The sequence below is a fragment of the Esox lucius genome, chromosome 10, assembly GCF_011004845.1.
Source record: "Esox lucius isolate fEsoLuc1 chromosome 10, fEsoLuc1.pri, whole genome shotgun sequence".
Classification (NCBI taxonomy): Eukaryota; Metazoa; Chordata; class Actinopteri; order Esociformes; family Esocidae; genus Esox; species Esox lucius.
Window position 1 is genome coordinate 14,225,014 of NC_047578.1, and position 17,459 is coordinate 14,242,472.

General features: G+C 41.2%; 1 protein-coding gene, 2 long non-coding RNA genes and 6 other non-coding genes across 11 annotated transcripts; 1 reads left to right on the forward strand and 8 right to left on the reverse strand.

Annotated features, from left to right (window-relative positions):
• Nucleotides 1–695: 695 nt before the first annotated feature.
• ctps1a (CTP synthase 1a) lies at nucleotides 696–12,505 on the forward strand. 3 transcript variants are annotated; one of them, XM_010873440.5, is made up of 18 exons: nucleotides 756–774; nucleotides 1,087–1,132; nucleotides 1,729–1,909; nucleotides 2,456–2,626; nucleotides 2,847–2,947; nucleotides 3,254–3,454; nucleotides 4,326–4,406; nucleotides 4,598–4,749; nucleotides 4,971–5,103; nucleotides 6,827–6,915; nucleotides 8,427–8,521; nucleotides 8,649–8,755; nucleotides 9,612–9,708; nucleotides 9,787–9,842; nucleotides 9,944–10,040; nucleotides 10,183–10,327; nucleotides 10,602–10,706; nucleotides 11,348–12,505. In XM_010873440.5, the coding sequence occupies exons 3-17, from the start codon at nucleotides 1,744–1,746 to the stop codon at nucleotides 10,684–10,686; spliced, it is 1,776 nt and encodes a 591-aa protein (XP_010871742.1). In that variant the 5' UTR covers nucleotides 756–774; nucleotides 1,087–1,132; nucleotides 1,729–1,743; the 3' UTR covers nucleotides 10,687–10,706; nucleotides 11,348–12,505. The 3 variants fall into 3 exon arrangements, with proteins under 3 accessions (XP_010871740.1, XP_010871742.1, XP_010871741.1); XM_010873438.5 differs by lacking the exon at nucleotides 1,087–1,132 and having other exon boundaries at nucleotides 696–774; XM_010873439.5 differs by lacking the exon at nucleotides 756–774 and having other exon boundaries at nucleotides 901–1,132.
• Nucleotides 12,506–13,250: 745 nt separating this feature from the next.
• LOC105012533 lies at nucleotides 13,251–14,681 on the reverse strand. Its single transcript, XR_002197278.2, has 6 exons — nucleotides 14,617–14,681; nucleotides 14,376–14,428; nucleotides 14,132–14,175; nucleotides 13,797–13,852; nucleotides 13,552–13,630; nucleotides 13,251–13,359 (listed from the first exon to the last, which is right to left on the reverse strand). It is a non-coding gene; the product is annotated as an uncharacterized LOC105012533 (long non-coding RNA).
• LOC114840092 lies at nucleotides 13,436–13,512 on the reverse strand. The gene has a single exon (XR_003782420.1). It is a non-coding gene; the product is annotated as a small nucleolar RNA SNORD99 (small nucleolar RNA).
• Nucleotides 13,951–14,076, reverse strand: LOC114840087. Its single transcript, XR_003782416.1, has one exon. It is a non-coding gene; the product is annotated as a small nucleolar RNA SNORA44 (small nucleolar RNA).
• LOC114840076 lies at nucleotides 14,261–14,345 on the reverse strand. Its single transcript, XR_003782405.1, has one exon. It is a non-coding gene; the product is annotated as a small nucleolar RNA SNORD103/SNORD85 (small nucleolar RNA).
• LOC114840078 lies at nucleotides 14,502–14,583 on the reverse strand. The gene has a single exon (XR_003782406.1). It is a non-coding gene; the product is annotated as a small nucleolar RNA SNORD103/SNORD85 (small nucleolar RNA).
• Nucleotides 14,682–14,764: 83 nt separating the features above from the next.
• LOC109616187 lies at nucleotides 14,765–15,818 on the reverse strand. The gene is made up of 3 exons (XR_002197279.2): nucleotides 15,753–15,818; nucleotides 15,098–15,163; nucleotides 14,765–14,815 (listed from the first exon to the last, which is right to left on the reverse strand). It is a non-coding gene; the product is annotated as an uncharacterized LOC109616187 (long non-coding RNA).
• On the reverse strand, nucleotides 14,898–15,033 carry LOC114840079. Its single transcript, XR_003782407.1, has one exon. It is a non-coding gene; the product is annotated as a small nucleolar RNA SNORA16B/SNORA16A family (small nucleolar RNA).
• LOC114840080 lies at nucleotides 15,249–15,384 on the reverse strand. Its single transcript, XR_003782408.1, has one exon. It is a non-coding gene; the product is annotated as a small nucleolar RNA SNORA16B/SNORA16A family (small nucleolar RNA).
• Nucleotides 15,819–17,459: the final 1,641 nt, after the last annotated feature.

A 17,459-nucleotide genomic window follows, 5' to 3' on the forward strand; every position in this document is an offset into this window, starting at 1 on the left:
GAAAAATGAATTACATAAGATCTGTCTGTTATAGACTCAAGCTTACCCAACAATGTGCTTTCAGCCACACAGAGTGGCAAGCTGTGTGTGCGTGTGTGTGTGTATGTGTTTACGTGACGTATATCAGCCCTACACAGGAAAAATGGTTTCTACATTCAACCTCCCCCTCACTTTGTGTTGCAAAATTAGCTTTTTGGCTTAACCCTGTCCGTCCCCCACCACCCTTCCTACCAAGTCCCAACCCCCAGTCCCCCCCCCCCACCCCCACACACACATGTGTTTACTCCACGTGCCAACCGTAGCCTATTAAACGATTTTTCAACAAGGAAGTGAGTGTTACTGTGATGCACATTCTATATTGCAGGCATGTTTGGAAGCATAGGGTTCGTTTCAGTATCAACATGTCAGTTACCCAACCAGTCAAGTATAACCTATGAAGTGGATTTGAGATTGTGTTCATGTAAACAAAATGAGAAATATTTAAGTACTACAGGAATAGCCATTGCCCAATTATTATACCACAACTCCACTATGCCTTACTTCACAAAATATTTATTGAAGACAACGTTTGTCTTGTATGAGATAAATATGACATTTGTAAATCTATGTTATTGCCTTTTTCTGCCATGGAGCCAACAGCTTGTCAAAGCAACCAAGAATGACTTTTGATGGAGCAATACCGCCACATGCGGGTTGCTCGGCTCAGGTGTAGTGCCCGGAACCACTCAACAGCACGCCATCACCATGTGGACAAACATTATTCCCCGTATTTTGGTTAGTATTGGAAGCAACTGAACTATTTCATTCTACACTAATGTTGAAAATAGCATAACTACCTGCCGTAACTGTAGATTTTTCATGAATAAAATAGAATTGGTAAATACGCATCAATCGTGGTACATGCGCAGATCCTACGTAATCTTGGCGTTCGACCATTAGGCCAACTATTGCGGCGCGTCTTTTGTGACTGTTCTTGTAGTAGATTGGCCGGGGAGCACGTGTTGTAGTGGATGGATGGTACATCTTAAATAACAACTAATTATTCAGCATTAGGTAGAAATAATTATAATTATTTGACATTTACAGATCATATAGTTCGAAGACCTTGACGGCTGTGGCACATTTCTTTTTGGTGAGTTGAAAAACATGCGTTTTGAATATTACTGCAGCCCGTTTCATAGCTTAGTTAGCCTAGCTTGTTGTTAGCATACTAGCTCAGCCCGGCTACGTATCCTTTAATAATTCTATCGATTTATTTGTGTTGCATTCAATGATGAGTATGCGAGCGGGGAGATCGAGTCACTGTACTAGGATTCCGTTTAGATACCTAGTCGGCTGGGTAGTGTGGCACGGTAGTATAGTCAATACGAAGTGCTATCCAGCTACTAGTAAAGTACTATTGGTGTAGTACTGTGAGACCCCACCGCGACGCCACGCAGGTTAAAAATCAGCGCAACCTACATTATTCCTAACAGAAATTAATACACTTTTGTGGAGGACAGAAATCACAAGAACTATCCAAAACGTGAGGGGGGAGGTATGCTGTTGAGAAAATCCTCTTGTGCAATCGTTCAGTATAACTAGGAGCAGGGCAATGTACATTGATCAATAATCTATATTATGTTCTGCTCTCCTGTCCAGTTTCCCGATGTCACAATGTCCTTCCTGGTCACTTTTTTGGTGTCATCTTGACAAGTGATCAGTGTTTTGGTCTCCTGTCCTGAACAGTTTCCTAGTGCCACAATGAAGTACATCTTGGTCACGGGTGGTGTCATCTCAGGTATTGGCAAGGGCATCATCGCCTCGAGTGTGGGAACCATCCTCAAGTCATGTGGGCTCCATGTCACTGCCATTAAAATTGACCCCTACATCAACATAGATGCTGGGACATTCTCTCCATATGAGCATGGTGAGTCCAAAAGATGTTTGTGATATGTCATACTGTTTCCAAATCCTATCAGTTTGTGAGATCTGTGTTAGAGGTGTTTGGTGTATGCAGTGTAACACTGTTCACAAAATAGTTTTATGTCATGCTTCATCTACCCACCCAGCACCTCCACTCTCACTTCCCATAACATCTCTTCACCATTGGGACCTGGTGTTTAGCCGCTCTGGAATGAACTCCTCTTGCACATACAACAGGGGTTATTCAAATCAGGACCTCAAAATCACTTTTTTTTTTATATAGCAACACTATAATCCAGGACTAATTTAGACCTGGTGAACAAGGTTGCTGCATCTAATGATGAGGTAGAACAAAAAACTTTATTGCCATGCAATATATGTTACCAATTAATATTGTGAATGTAGATAAACATTGATATAGATGAAGTTGTCAGCATACACTGTGTACTTTGATATGCATGAGGTGGTTGTGTGTTGCTGAGGTTCGGACGCTACTGCTTTACCGCTCTGGTTCAAATGTTTCACCTCTTTTCCTCTGGTCACTGTTCAGGTGAGGTGTTTGTGCTGGATGATGGTGGTGAAGTGGATCTGGATCTAGGGAACTATGAGAGGTTCTTGGATATCAGACTGACCAAAGACAACAACCTGACCACTGGGAAGATCTACCAATCTGTCATCAACAAGGAGAGGAGGGGAGACTACCTGGGAAAGACTGTACAGGGTAAAACCAGTCATGCTGGTTCACAGACAGTTCATACAGGAGTTGGGACATTGGTTGAATACCTGGAAATTCATTTGTTTTAGCTTTCACGGCAACTCTGACCTTAGTCCAATGTCCCATTAAAAGTCAATAAAAATTTTGAAAGAACTGAGCATTGGAGTTCTCTTTCGGTATTTCTGTCTGCATTTCCTAACTGTCTTTGTTTGGTGTGTCACCGCAGTGGTGCCCCACATCACTGATGCCATCCAGGAGTGGGTGATGCGTCAGGCCAAAGTGCCTGTGGACGATGACGGTGTGGAGCCTCAGATCTGTGTCATTGAGGTGAGAGACTGTGGTTATGGTGAACAGTAGTGGATCTATTACTTTCAGACACATTTTTTTCATTTGGTATTAGTGTGACATTGGTGCTTGTCCTTTAGGGGTAATTCACATCCACCTCCTTAATTATTTCTATTCGGGATGCGCTGATAAGGAATATTTTTGCTGATGCTGACCAATACTGAGATTTTGTCATTCCTGTACCTGTTTACCCATGTATATATTAAAAGTTGCTTGAATTTGATTGATTTTCAGGCCAGGTAGTTTCTAGTATTCATGTTTGTTTACCTGTACCTCTTCTGTATGCAGCTAGGGGGCACTGTGGGAGACATTGAGAGCATGCCTTTCATTGAGGCCTTCAGGCAGTTCCAGTTCAAGGTGAAAAGGGAGAACTTCTGTAACATCCACGTCAGCCTGGTGCCACAGCCCAGTGCCACGGGAGAGCAGAAAACCAAGCCCACTCAGAACAGTATCCGGGAGCTCCGTGGACTGGGGCTGTCTCCCGATCTGGTGAGTTAAGGATTTCCTACAGCCCTGTCTGTCTAGTTACAACTTCCTACCACCTCATTGAGATCAATCAATCAAATGTATGTGTAAAGCCCTTATTACATCAGTGTTTGTCACAAAGTTCCTTTACAAAACACCCAGCCTGAAACCCCAAGGAGCAAGCAGCAACAATGTTGAAGCACAGTGGCTAGGAAAAACTCCCTAAAAGGGGCCATCATTTAGGAAGAAACCTAGAGAGAGATTGTCTTGAACGTCACCCCTCAGTGTTTTCTTTATTGCTACTCCGCAGCTTCAGTATTCCACTGAAAAACAATTTAACATTTGGTCTGAGGTGCAAGGCAAAGCGATATGGTAGCTACGCTACTAGGCTTACCCTGAAAAACACTTTTCTACATGGTGTTATGACTAAGATATCCATCTATATTGTTTTCCTTATTGCAAATATTTTTGAACGGAAGTAAGCTTGATGATTAATGAGTTCAAACTAGAGCAGCACCAAGGCTTTGTACATTGCAAAGGTTTCACTCACTTTTTTGAAGGACAGCAGTTACTCTGAAGTATGAGTGAAGTTGTGATGTATAGCACCCCAAATACTTAATCTTGATGTTTTCATTCCATTTCTGACATTTAGTTTCATAGTTGGGGTATAAATTGTTTTCAGTGTTACAATTTAATTTTTAAAAAAAATGCAACGGTTCAGTCAATGACCTTCATCAAGCACATCAAGCAACTATCAGATAGCTAGTTCTACCAACACCCTCCTAGGGCAATCAGTGCCCCTACTGCTAACAGAATCCCATAGTCAAAACTACTTAAAATTACTTCTGTGTTCATAGGTATATTTAGTGCAACAGTTTTTATCAATTCCCACCAGATCATGTGTCGCTGTTCCAGTCCACTGGAAAACTCTGTCAAAGAGAAGATCTCCATGTTCTGTCACGTAGAACCAGAACAGGTAAGACCTGATTCTACAGTCACACAGATAAAAGAAAAAAGAACGTTGTTTCAGTACTTCACAGATACTTTGCTGCGTTCTCAGCCGAATCAGAGAAACTCAACGGTTCGTCCCCATTGACTTTCTCTTCTAATGTGTTTTGAAAAGAAGCCACTGAGACTATGCTCTTTGCCCCTCTTCTCCACCACCAGGTGATCTGTGTGGTAGACGTGACCTCTATCTACAGAGTACCCATACTATTGGAGGACCAGGGGGTGATGGGCTACTTCTGTCGGAGACTAGACCTGCCCATTGAAACGCGTCCACGAAAGATGCTCACCAAATGGAAAGAGATGTCAGACAGGTGTGTAGGTCAGGTGTTGGGTCAGGCAGTGTCTGGGGCTGGCAACACTACTCTTAAGACCTGCCACATTTCAGTTTGACCTCTGGATGAAGGTCTGTATATCTGGAAGATGTATCTGCCGAGATATTTAACAATGCTGTTTTTGAACCTGTTGTATTGCAGCAGTATGGAGTGACCTGTATTCACGTTATAACCCTGCTCATGATGTGTTTGAATCCCAGGTCAGACCGGCTTCTAGAGCACTGCTCTATAGCTCTGGTAGGGAAATACACCAAGTTCACAGACTCTTACGCGTCAGTAATCAAAGCCCTGGAACATTCATCTCTGGCCATCAGCCACAAACTGGAGATTAAGGTACGCACACTTACAGCCAGGTTTCCTAGGCATATAGTCAGACTACCCGTGGACCAATAAACACTCATGTAGAAAACACATTTTAGTCCAGGATTAGGCTTAATCTGTCTGTGGGAAATAACCGCAGTCTCAACTGCATACACCTGGAAGGTGACGTTTTTTACTTATTAAGCAGTTGCATGGCTAAATTGTACCTTTACGTTAGTATGTAATTATTCACTGACATGCATACGTCCCTGTGTCAAGATAAGAATGCTTTGCTTCTGCTGGATCTCAAATTGATGGCGCTGTACCACATATCCGAAAGTCAATTCAAATTGATTTAAAAAGGTACATTTGCTGGTTTACTTTTTTACACTTGATTACTTTTTAACTTGTGACATAACAATGTTATTCATTAGGCCCTATCCAATAGGCATAATCCAGGTCACGACATGTCTTATGATGAACATCTCGCAAAGCCGTTCCGGTCAAAAAGCTTAACCTGTATTAGATGCCCAGTCTACCTTACATGGCTTGGAGACCTATATTACAGTGGCCTCCATATTTGGAACTCTTCACTCTCCACTTTTTTTGTTGTGTAAAAAAAAACAACATTAAAGGTTTGCCATCGATCTTCCCACAATACCCTGCAATGACGAAGCAAAAACATGTCAGACTGAAAATATTTTGTACGTAAGTATTCAGTCCCTTAATTCAGTACTTTGTAGAAGTGCCTTTGTCAGCTGTTCCCGTGCCTCTGCCATGTTGCCACACCGTCATTTGGGCAGTTTTCCCATTGAAGATTTTCTCAAGCTCTGTTTGAGAGTCAACCACTATCTTCAGATCTCCCCACAGATATTCAGTGGGGTTCAAGTCTGGGCTTCGGCTCGACCACTCAAGGACATTCACAGACTTTTTTCCCGAAGCAGCTCCAGTGTTGTCATGCTTCAAGGATCTCTCTGTACATTGCCCAGGTCATCTTTCCCTCAATCCTGATCAGTTTCCTAATTCCTGGCGCTTAGAAGCATCCCCATAGCATGATGCTCCCACCACCACCATGCTTCACCATAGGGATGGTATCAGCCAGGTGATCAGCAGTTCCTTGTTTTCGGGCAGATGTAGAGCGTTCAGGCCTAAAGTTTGAGTTTGGTCTCATCAGATGAGAATCTTTTCATTCATGCTTTGAGCCCTTCAGGCGGCATGTCATATGTCTTTTATTCAGGAGTGACTTGTCTGGCCGCTCTTTTATAAATACCTGATTAATGGAGTGCTATACACTATTTTTGTAACTGCATAGAAACTCTAAAGCTCTGCTAGAGTGGCCTTTGGGTTCTCTGTGACCTTCCTGGCCAATGCCCATCTTTCCCAGTTAGTTTGGCTGGGAGAGTGAGAGTCTTGGTTGTTCCAAACCTCTTCCATTTCACTATCATGAAGCCCACTGTGCTCCTGGGAGCTTTTAATGGTGTAGCAATTCTTTAAACAAATAAACTCTTATAAAGTTAAAATGTTGATGTCCTCCAGGGTAAATTCTATTAAAAAAATAAATAAAATAGATACACATTATTCATCTGATTGTATGTTCATGGGAATTTGTTTATACAGTCATAACTTCGATATGTCTAATATGCCTGAAATAGCAACCCGTTTGTCATTCTCCCCACCCCCTGTTCTCTCATTTTCTCCCACGCCCTACTCCCTGTTCATCTCTGTTCACACATCACTTTTTTCTTTCTTTTTTTAGTATATTGACTCTGCAGACTTGGAGCCCAACACGCTGCAGGAGGAGCCGGTGAAGTACCACGAAGCATGGCAAAAACTGTGCAGTGCTGAGTGAGTACGGTAGGATCTAGGGTGAGGGGTCACCTATATTTAGCCTGGCTCACACATTTCACTAAGCACACATCAAGGAAGAGCTGGGAGATGCTGGTCTGTTAGTTCTTCTGAAAGGGTTTGTTGTTGAAAATTCGTGTCTTGGAATGTACAGGTCGGTCATCTACCCAGTGGCATTTTTATATGTAAAAAATTGGTGGTGCACAAACCATTTCAAAATATAGGATACATACCAGTAAAGCTACAAAACTCCCTCTTGCTACTGATGTGTTTATTTACCACATCAACAAACAGCGTGGCTTCACAAAACACTTAACGACAGAGTGGCTTGCTTCTACCAGGTGTTGTAGTACACATACAAGAAGGAGGTGGGCTTCTTGTGTAATTATTCTCCTCTCTTACACACATGTAAAATTACCACTGTCACATTTTCAAACCTAAATTAGGAATGCAACCAAGGTCAGAACCAATGTTCCTACAGGGCCATACACGAACAGCAATGAGCTCAACACCACTGAAGGCCACAACGAAGCGGATAGACAACTTTTTAGGGATACAGATCCATTCTATGACAACAACCTTAATAGATAAGCATGGAAACACTGACACTCGCCACTATTCTATATCAAATAAAACCACTCCACGTTAAACCCACGGTTACTTTTACCAGCAGTTTGAGTGATGACAATATCCCATGGCTGATGGGTACCAAGTCGCTTTAATTCAAGTTCAAGTTTCACCCGTGCTCGAGTATGAAATCCACTTTATTTTTTTCTCAAGTTATCTGGTGTTTGTGAAGCTAACAAGCTAGCTAAAACAATCTATCCTCCTTGCTTTTCTTGCTGATTAATGTTGGCGCCAGACAGACAGCCAATCAGGTCTGAAATATGAAATGACGCTGTAGTGGGGCTACCGGCTGTCACTGTCCCCACTTGACATCACATTTGTTTGATCTACATTGATCACACTAACATTCTGAGCATGTGTATTAATATTTTCACACGTAAAATGTACATTACATTGTGAGAGAGGGGCAAGCCCCACATTTACGCTTAGCCTATGGCCTACTACTGCGAACTTGAATTGTCAGAACGCAGTCTGAAGCAGCAAGGCAGGGACCAATGTACATGAAATAAAATCCTAACTCCAATGATATGCAATTTACGAAGATGCTATATTCATAGATAATAAATTATTGGAAGTAGTCTTTGAGAAATAAAAATAAATGTTTTGTTGCAGTTCTTTCTGTTGACAACAGGTGGGGCTGTGCCTATAGATGTTGGACTGCTATTGTAGACTTCAGAATTGTGAATTTATATGCATGTTGGGCTGGTAGGGGAGTCCGTGTTTTGACTCTGTATACATGTTGGGCTGGTAGGGGAGTCGGTATTCTGACTCTGTATACATGTTGGGCTGGTAGGGGAGTCTGCTTTTTGACTCTGAATATGTTCTGGGCTGGTTGGGGAGTCAGTATTTTGAATCAATATGTTGATTATGATTTCCTACCACAGTGGCATCCTTGTACCTGGAGGGTTTGGAGTCAGAGGGACAGAAGGAAAGATCCATGCCATCAACTGGGCACGCAAACAAAAGAAACCCTTCCTAGGTACAGAATGGGCTTCATTGATGGCAGGCGGCCGTTATGCCTTCATCTTTACGGGAAGAAACAAATGGCACCTTTCTGTTGACAGTTGTGCATGTGCAGCGTTAACCTGACTGGTGCGTGTTTGCAGGTGTGTGTCTGGGGATGCAGCTGGCTGTGTGTGAGTTTGCCAGGAATGTTTTAGAATGGAAAGATGCCAACTCTACAGAGTTTGATCCAGAATCAAAATATCCTGTGGTAGGTAACTCCATCTCTCTTCCACCTTCACTGGTCTCTTGGTTTAAACTCTTGGTTTATTGTGGGACGTAGGTCTGATATTCCTATTTTATAACACATTTCTATTGTGCTGTGATTCCCTTGTACACCCTGCCCATCCAGACACCTGCCTCCCAGGCCCCCACACACACACGGTCATCTGCAGCCACAAGCTAAACAGTAATTAATCGTTACTGAATTGTAATAGCCTACAGAAGATGTGCAAAAAGTATTTCGATAGGACTCCCATGCAAGGATAAATGACATCTGTGCTAAAAGACAGACACTGCATGCGGGTAAAACATTAGTGATCAGTTTACATTAGTGTTTTGAACGTCAGTCATGCTGTTTATCCGCTTGTGTTCTAGCTTTAATCTGCTGGATATTATGCGCGCACAAGTTCTGCAAATCTGGGCTACTAAAATGTTACGCTCTGACTTTAGTTTTTAAGGCTTGACCCAAGCTTCACTGAATAAATAATCAAAATACACAGCTTCTATCAAAGCACCATGCTAAAGCAAAGCTTGTAGGCCTAGTCTGGCCATATGATGGCATATGAGCTGTAGGCACAGCTGTTAGAAATGTTGAGCTCACCATGCTGTGAACTAAAGCAATGATCCATGCAGCTCAAATAATATGTACAGGTATATTTATTATTTACATTTGTTAGGCTATTTGGTGTTTTTAATACTTGATATTAGGATTGTAACATGGGGGGGGGGGGAATCATACCCTCCAAAGGCTTGGTTATATCTTATCCTCAAATGTGTTTTTGAAAGGTGTCTTACTTACACACCTGTTCTTTGTAATTGGCTTAAAAGAGTCTGTTTCGTTCTAGGTGATTGACATGCCAGAACACAATCCTGGGCAGATGGGTGGCACAATGAGGCTGGGAAAGAGACGGACCATTTTCAAGAACAACAACAGTATATTAAGTAAGTAACATCTAAGCAATGATTAATGTCCCTGGTGTCATAATCACACGCTCTGAACATAGTGGTGTTTCATTGCAGGAAGACTTTATGGTGATGTTGACCATGTGGATGAGCGACACAGACATCGCTTTGAGGTTTGTGTGAGGATCACATTTTCATCACTTCCTGTATGTATATACACTTGTGTGGCTGTGATGTGGTTCAATGTGCTTAACTTGTTTCCTGTTCCTGTCAGGTGAACCCAGAACTAAAGGAGCACTTTGAGGCAAAGGGCTTTCACTTCGTTGGTGAAGACATAGAAGGAGAGAGAATGGAAGTCATTGAGCTGGACGGTATGTGAATGTCAGGGCTCTAGTAGTGCATTTGAGTGGAAAAAAGAGCTCTTCATTGTTCTTGATTTCCTCGATTACCCACACAGTGTCACACAATACCTACAGTTCTCAAACACTGCTCCTTTCTCTGCTTTATTTCCAGATCATCCGTATTTCGTAGGCGTGCAATATCATCCTGAGTTCACCTCTCGCCCCATCAAACCATCTCCTCCGTACTTCGGCCTCCTCCTGGCATCAGCTGGTAAACTGCAGAGCTACCTACAGAAAGGCTGCCGTTTGTCTCCACGGTAACCACCGAACAGTTCCCTTAGAATCTGTGTGGTTTTGAATTCTTTACGTGTGTCAAAACACTCCTCAATAAATCCGAAGCCTCCGTTAAATATACGCTTGCATTGAATAGGCAAGCCATAGTTGTGAGATGTGCTTCAATTCAAGATTGTGCTGAGGATTTGAATCATTTCTGTTTGCAGTTCTGATAAATCATGCTGTCTTTGGTACATGTTCATTTGTAATATGTAGGTAGAATATAAGGATTGGTTTGAATCCCATTTCCCCCTTTAGGGACACATATAGCGATCGGAGTGGAGGCAGCAGTCCGGACTCTGAAATAGCGGAGTTTAAAATTCCCTCTATCACACAAGATTGAGTGTGAGAGTTAAAAACAAGGTAGGCTTCAAACAACACTACAAACACCCCGCCATCGCTAAAGCTATTTCATTATCTGATCGCGGGAGTTGAAGTTCTGTCACTACGACAAATGTCCCTGAAAATGCACTGTTTCAAAACACTGTTTTAGATCAGTGTCGCAGTAGAAATTTGGGTGTTAGCACTGATGTGTACATTTTCACAGCCAATTCGATAAGCAGTCCTACCAAACAGAGAAACCACTAGTGCTTATAAATTCACCATCTCCCATAGTAAACATGTAGCCTAACTGTTCTGTTGACCAGTTTGGCATTACACATTGGTTATTCCAAAATGGCATTGGGAATGTTGCGTGAACATTCATTAAAAAAACCATTAAAACCAATGAGGCTGTTGTAACTAAAATAGAAATGTACTATGCTCTTATTTTTCTTTAAATTCCAATTAGCAGAAAATAGCTTTCTCAAAAGTGTAGCAGGCATTTTAGCATTTTCATGTGACAGTTCACATTACCCAGACAAAATTAATGGAAAGCCATTCTGACATTACGCATACGCATCATTATGGATTTGTGTACATTTATAAACAAGCTTTGGGTAGAAATGATCGCATGCATGGTTTTTGAACCCCTTATCTGCTTACAAAAGCTGTTTTTCTTACAGGGGGAAAGTAAATTATGAAGACACATTTCTATGGATGGTCATGAAGATGAGGGAGGATTTTCCTGTTGACATTGTTTTACATGATCTACCTGAAATAATGAAGTGACAGGAATTGTTGGACTGTTAGTATTTTTCTATATGCTCCTGACAAGCACAGACATATTAAGTTGGACTGGCATTTGGGGTTGAACAGACCTCAGAAGTCAGGACGGTACAAACATAATACATGGTTATTTTTTGAAAGAACTAAAGATGACTTTGGTTTAAGTTGGAAGTGACAGCACTTTCTTAATTTAGTCTTTAATCAACCATGATAGAATCAATTTGTTTTCTCCGCCTGGACATCTGTATGCACAAGATAACAAGCATCCCAAGAATGCTCTGTGAAGATGAAATCTCTTCTTTCATTAAGGTTATTCTGGGGGACTGAAAGGGGCACCCAATACACCCCATTTAAGTTCTTCCAAAACCATGCGGTTTTATGTTTTCACCATGTCTCAGATATTACCATCAATCAATACCAATACCAGTTAGGTTTAGGAGTGTGGCAGGTCATTTGGGGAGGGGGTTGCTCTGCTCTCTTTTGGGTTGTCATTCTTAAGGTTTTCTAAGCAAATTTGTTTGCTGGATGCATGTGACCAGAGTGCCCCTTGTATCTTCTGGGTTCATTGGAAGCCATAATAGTCTTGCAACCTCTGTATCTATGTGTGTTAGTGACCAGGTTTTACATGTGTACCAACAACCCTATAGAATTCAAGATACTCAAGTATTGTTCTAGGGGTGACACATATAAAACATAAACACCTTATCCTGTTAACTATAACATGCAATTGTTTGTCCTGGTTATGAAGCATAGGTGGATGAAACAGTACCTGTTTTTTGACATGGGTGTAGCATCATGGGTGTTCTGTGAGATTTGTAAATGAAACCTATGTGTGTTTGAGTGATCCCCCATATTTAAATGACTGCCAACAATCAATATGTACCATACCATAGTAGTTCAGGCAACATGTCATCTCGGTTCACTGAACCACTAAGCCGCAATTACCAGAATGCCTTAAATCAACAGTTTGAAGGCATTTTGTAATGTAAACCTAATAGAAGTTCTGTTCCAGTTCAAAAAAATTAAAAGAAAATTACCAACTTTTCCAATCATTATTGTTGGATGATTATTTACACACATGGCACATTCACAGATGTATAATTAACAATTGAAGGTATGTCCAGCCATAAAGAATTACACTGAGAACGGTGCTTGTAAAAGTACCCTAACGAACACAAGGCACTACCAGGATACTGTGAACATAGCATTGGTCTGTTACTCAACCATAATTTACATGTAAATATTACTTTTACAATTATCCCTGTTCCTGTCTGTAATAGGTACAAATATACTTGGCCCAGAGTTTCCTGGATATTTGGCCATCTTGGCCCATTAAATTGTTTCTGTACTGCTCAATTCCAGACCCTAATTAGAGCGTAAAGGCAATCTGGAGTGGCTAAAATGTCAGTTTCATGCCTATTAGTTAAATGTTTGACACTGGGCTACATACAGGGATATGGCAAGGCCTTGCAATAATCATAACAAGTGGTTATATTGCTGCTCTTTAGAAAGTGGGGAAAGGTAAAAAAAAAAAAAAAAGTGTAACCCTAAAATGACAGTCACCAGGTATAGGTAGTTATGGTCAATACACCCAGGTGTTACAGACAAGCAATTCAATAGAACCTAGGCATGTCATTAAGGAAAGCACATCGGGAATGTGTCAGTGTATGTTGACTAGTGCTCATCAGCTGTACCAATACTGACAATATTCTGCAAGATCTGTTTAACCTAAGAGCCTCCTACACCTCATACTACAGAACCAACCCAACTTAAAATAACTGGAGGTAATACACAACACAATTCAAGGTTTTGAGAGTTTATTTAAAATAGACTCGTTGGGTTTCTTCTAACTGAAGGGGCAGGCCAGAAAGCCCTTGGTCCAGACTGGTCTTCAGCCATCTTAGCACATCTAATAACAAAACAGAAATACAGGGGTATGATTTTAGTTCCAGAAGACTCATCCAAATGTCACTACTTGCCATGAGTCCTGATCTCAGTCCCATATCCGCATGTTTCATCCAACAGTCACAATTTCAAGTTTTGTTATCAATCATTGATCAGAACAACCTGTCGAGGAGTCAGGAACTAGTCAACTACATACCTACACACGAGTACCGGCGTGCATCGTGTTGTGATGTGGAATTTGACAATGCTGTCACGCATGTCACCAGTTGCAAGGCCTTAGAATAAAATACAAGTTAGTGTCCTCATATGCCCCATCATAGCAGTTTTAGAGTAGCTGTGATCTAAGTCCCATATCCGCAGGTTTCATCCAACAGTCACACAGTAAGGTGTCATCATTGATCAGAACAGGTCCTTCAAAAAAAATGACTAATTGGTTCACACCTTGACAACACTTCCCAGACGACTTTGATTGGGGCAACACCACACTGACGCGTCATCTGCAGAAAGATGAAATCAGACATGAGGAACTCAAGTGCAGTTAATAAAAGCAAAATGTAAATTAAAATCAGTCAAGGCAAAATTAATAGGTTACAATATTTGTAGGACAGTAGAGTGACTGCCTCAAGCACAAAGGCCAGGACAGTCAAAGACTGCCCGTTTCTCTGGCATGCACTTGGAGAACCAGAGGCTACAAAGCCCAGGTCCTTAGGATAGCATGCTGCCATGGGTAATATACTACAGAAAGATTAATAAAATGTGTTGAAGTCTTGACTTACCGGCAGATTTGTTACGAAACCATCCACTTCAATATGTATAACAACTAGAAGAAAAACAGTTTGGCCAATTCAGAACAGGCTTAATCTTTTTAAACACATTGAATACATTTCTAGAAATGCACAAATAAGCATGGCTCAGAGGTTTTGAGTACTATGGTGTTCTCATTATCGAGGCACTCCTCTCAGTGAGGGCAAGTGTGTCATCATAGCCAGAATGAGGTAAACCAACTGATGCTTAAATTACCTCCAGAAGGTCCATTGCTCATATTCAACCCAGTTTGTTAAGAAACTGCAAACCTGTAGAGAATTGAAAGAATTAGAATCAGGTATAAAACCGTTGAAGTTGAAGTTACTTCAACTAATTCAAAACCTTGGCTCAGACGAGTACTAAAAGGTTCTCAGCAGAGAGGCAATACTCTAAGTGAGGGCAAGTGTGTCATCATAGCATCAATTAATGGAAAACGAAGCCAGAATGGGATAATTACCTCCAGAAAGTCCACTGGTTTGCATACAGCATCTCACGGGTCGGCCCAGATGCTCCAAGCCTGTCAAATGCATTTAGAATTAAAATCTGGTTTCAGAATTACAGACCATGCTAGGAGCCTGAAATTCAACACTTCGAACACTAGAAACTTGCCTTCAAGAGGTCCACTTGTTCTTCATAGAGTAGCTCATCCCTTTGACCTTTAGGAAGCATGGTAAAACAAAGAAAATCTGAATTGATGATCTGTTTGCTTAACTGCAGATGGATAGTTAGTTGTACATGGAGTGTCCTTCCCCTTAATGTTGCGGTGTCAGTTACTGACGAACTGCACAGCGACCGTCGGTGAAAGTGATGTTATAGGCATCCTGTTGACCGTGTCTGCTACTAGACAGCAATAACGGCTTCGATAGGTGCCTGGCTTTAGAGTAGGTTTAAAATAAATCCATATGTAGAGTTGAATTGTGGTGGATGGCTTTCCTCACCTGTATTGTACCGTCAATGCAGACACCGTGATGGTCAGGATTCATCGTATTCCTGTGAAAGCCCACCTAGAATAAGGACAATATTGTTAACGTATTTGCTACGGCCTACTGCAAACCACAGAAGTTACCATAACATGGTTTCCTCAAAGGCAAATGTTCTTTCCCAAATTGTTGCGGAGTAGTTACAATAAATACTCAGCGACCGTCGGTAAAAGTGTTGCTTTAGGCACCTTTATTGACCGAATCAGTCGGAAAAGAGGACTGAATCGGCTTCGATAAGGGCCACGTGTTGTAATGTCGGCGCACACGTGGATATCATGGGCCATGGATGGCTAACTACTGTAGCCAACCAACTTATACGTAAACATTAAAAGCAACAGTACGTTGACCTTCATTGATACAAAATATATAATTAACTAGTTGCTAACTTTAGTTAATTCACTCAAGTATTTTACTATCCCACTTTAATTTAGCTACTACTAGCTAGTTAGCCTAGTCTTTCAGCAACGCGCTAACTAGCATATTTCAGTAACCTCTTTCTAATGTACACGCTTTTCTCAAAATATTCGGTGGGTGCAAAGTCTTGGGCAAAACATATCGTAACTCACAAAACCAGAAATCAGATTTAAAAACGTGTCTTTGAGTTTTTACTTACCATCGTTCTTCTTTATCTTGCACTCAAGAGACGGAAAAGCGCTGTCTGTTGTTTTATATAGTCTGTAGGTACAGCCTAATGATTGGTCCACATGTGTCACATGGAGGATTTGCATTATGGGATTTGATGTTTCTTGTCAAATAGCTATTTGAAACCCACTGATGATCATCATAATAAAAGTAAAGCTAAACGTTTCGATACAAAAGCAGGGATTCTTAATTATGGTGACATTTAAATACTAGCAAAACATTTTGCATATTATTTTGAAGGAAAGGCAAAGCAATGACCAGAAACTTGAAAGAAGGTTGGAGGTCCAGCTGTCTATAAAGGAGAGGGCTGCCAGAGAGGGAAAGCGGCATGGGGCTGCTGACGCAGAGATGAAGGAGGAGATTGTTTCAATAGGTGACTCTGCAGTATCCTGGGACAATTGGTGGACACCTATGCCATGCCTTCCTCTGTGTCAGGACATTAACCTAGAGAAGGCAGCACAGGCTTGCTTTAGTAGAAGTAAAAGCTTGAAAGCAAAGTTTAGCAATGCTCAGTAGTGTCCTTTTCGAATGACAATAAGGATTCTTATTTATTTCTATACTTGTACATTGTTTATACTTGTACACATAAAGAGTGCCTGTCAAAAGCTAGAACACTCCTACTCATTCAAGGGTATTTCTTGAGTTTTACTGTTTTCCACATCATAGAATAAGTAAATAAGTGAAGAAATCAAAACTATGAAATATCACATATGACATTATGTAGCAACTGAAAAAGTGTTAAACAGATCGAAATACATTTCATATTGCAGATTCTTCAAAGTTTGCATTGATGACAGCTTTGCACACTCTTTGCTTTCTCTTAACCAGCTTCTGTACAATGGTAGTCCATAATATTGCAAGAACAGCTCAAATGAGCAAAGACAAGGAAAAGTCTATCATTACTTTAGGATGTGAAGGTCAGTAAATCTGGAACTTTTCATGAACTTTGAACATTTCAAGTGCAAAAACCATCAATCGCTATGATGAAACTGGCTCTCATGAGAAGCAGAGGATAAGTTAATTAGAATTACCAGCCACAGAAATCAGCAATCAACTGCATTTCAGATTGCAGCCCAACTAAATGCTTCACAGATTCCAACTGTACAGAGACTGCGTGAATCAGGCCAGTGAGGTTGAATGGTTGCAAAGAAACCACTATTGAAGGACACCAATAAGAAGAACAAATTTGCGTGAGCCAAGAAACACAAGAAATTGACATTAGGTCTGTGGAAATCTGTCCTTTGGTCTAATGAGTCCAAATTTGGGAAAAATAAGGAAAATGACCCAAAACACACCTCCAGGCTGTGCAAGTATTACTTGACCAAGAAGGAGAGAGATGGCATTGCATCAGATGACCTGGCCTGCACAATGATTTGATTTCAACCCAAATGAGATGGTTTGGGATCAGTTGGTCTGCAGAGTAAAGAATTAGCAGCCAACATGTGCTCATCATATGTGGGAAATCCTTCAAGACTGTTGGAAAAGCATTTCAGGTGACTACCTCATGAAACTGGTTGATAGAATGCCAAGTGTGAAATGCTGTCATCAAGGCAAAGGGTGCCTAGTTCAAATAATGTGCAACCACATTTCTGAAAAAGTTGGGATGCTGTGTAAAATTAAAAGAAAAACTGAACGCATTGATGTGCAAATCATTTAAGCCCCATATTCAATAGAAAAC

Excerpts from the sequence above, each read along its gene's own strand:
- ctps1a (XM_010873438.5), top strand. The coding sequence starts at position 745 with ATGTGGACAAACATTATTCCCCGTATTTTG. Across the intron at positions 6,916-8,426 it reads CAAAAACTGTGCAGTGCTGA|TGGCATCCTTGTACCTGGAG; the intron begins GTGAGTACGGTA and ends TTCCTACCACAG. Across the intron at positions 9,843-9,943 it reads GACACAGACATCGCTTTGAG|GTGAACCCAGAACTAAAGGA; the intron begins GTTTGTGTGAGG and ends TGTTCCTGTCAG.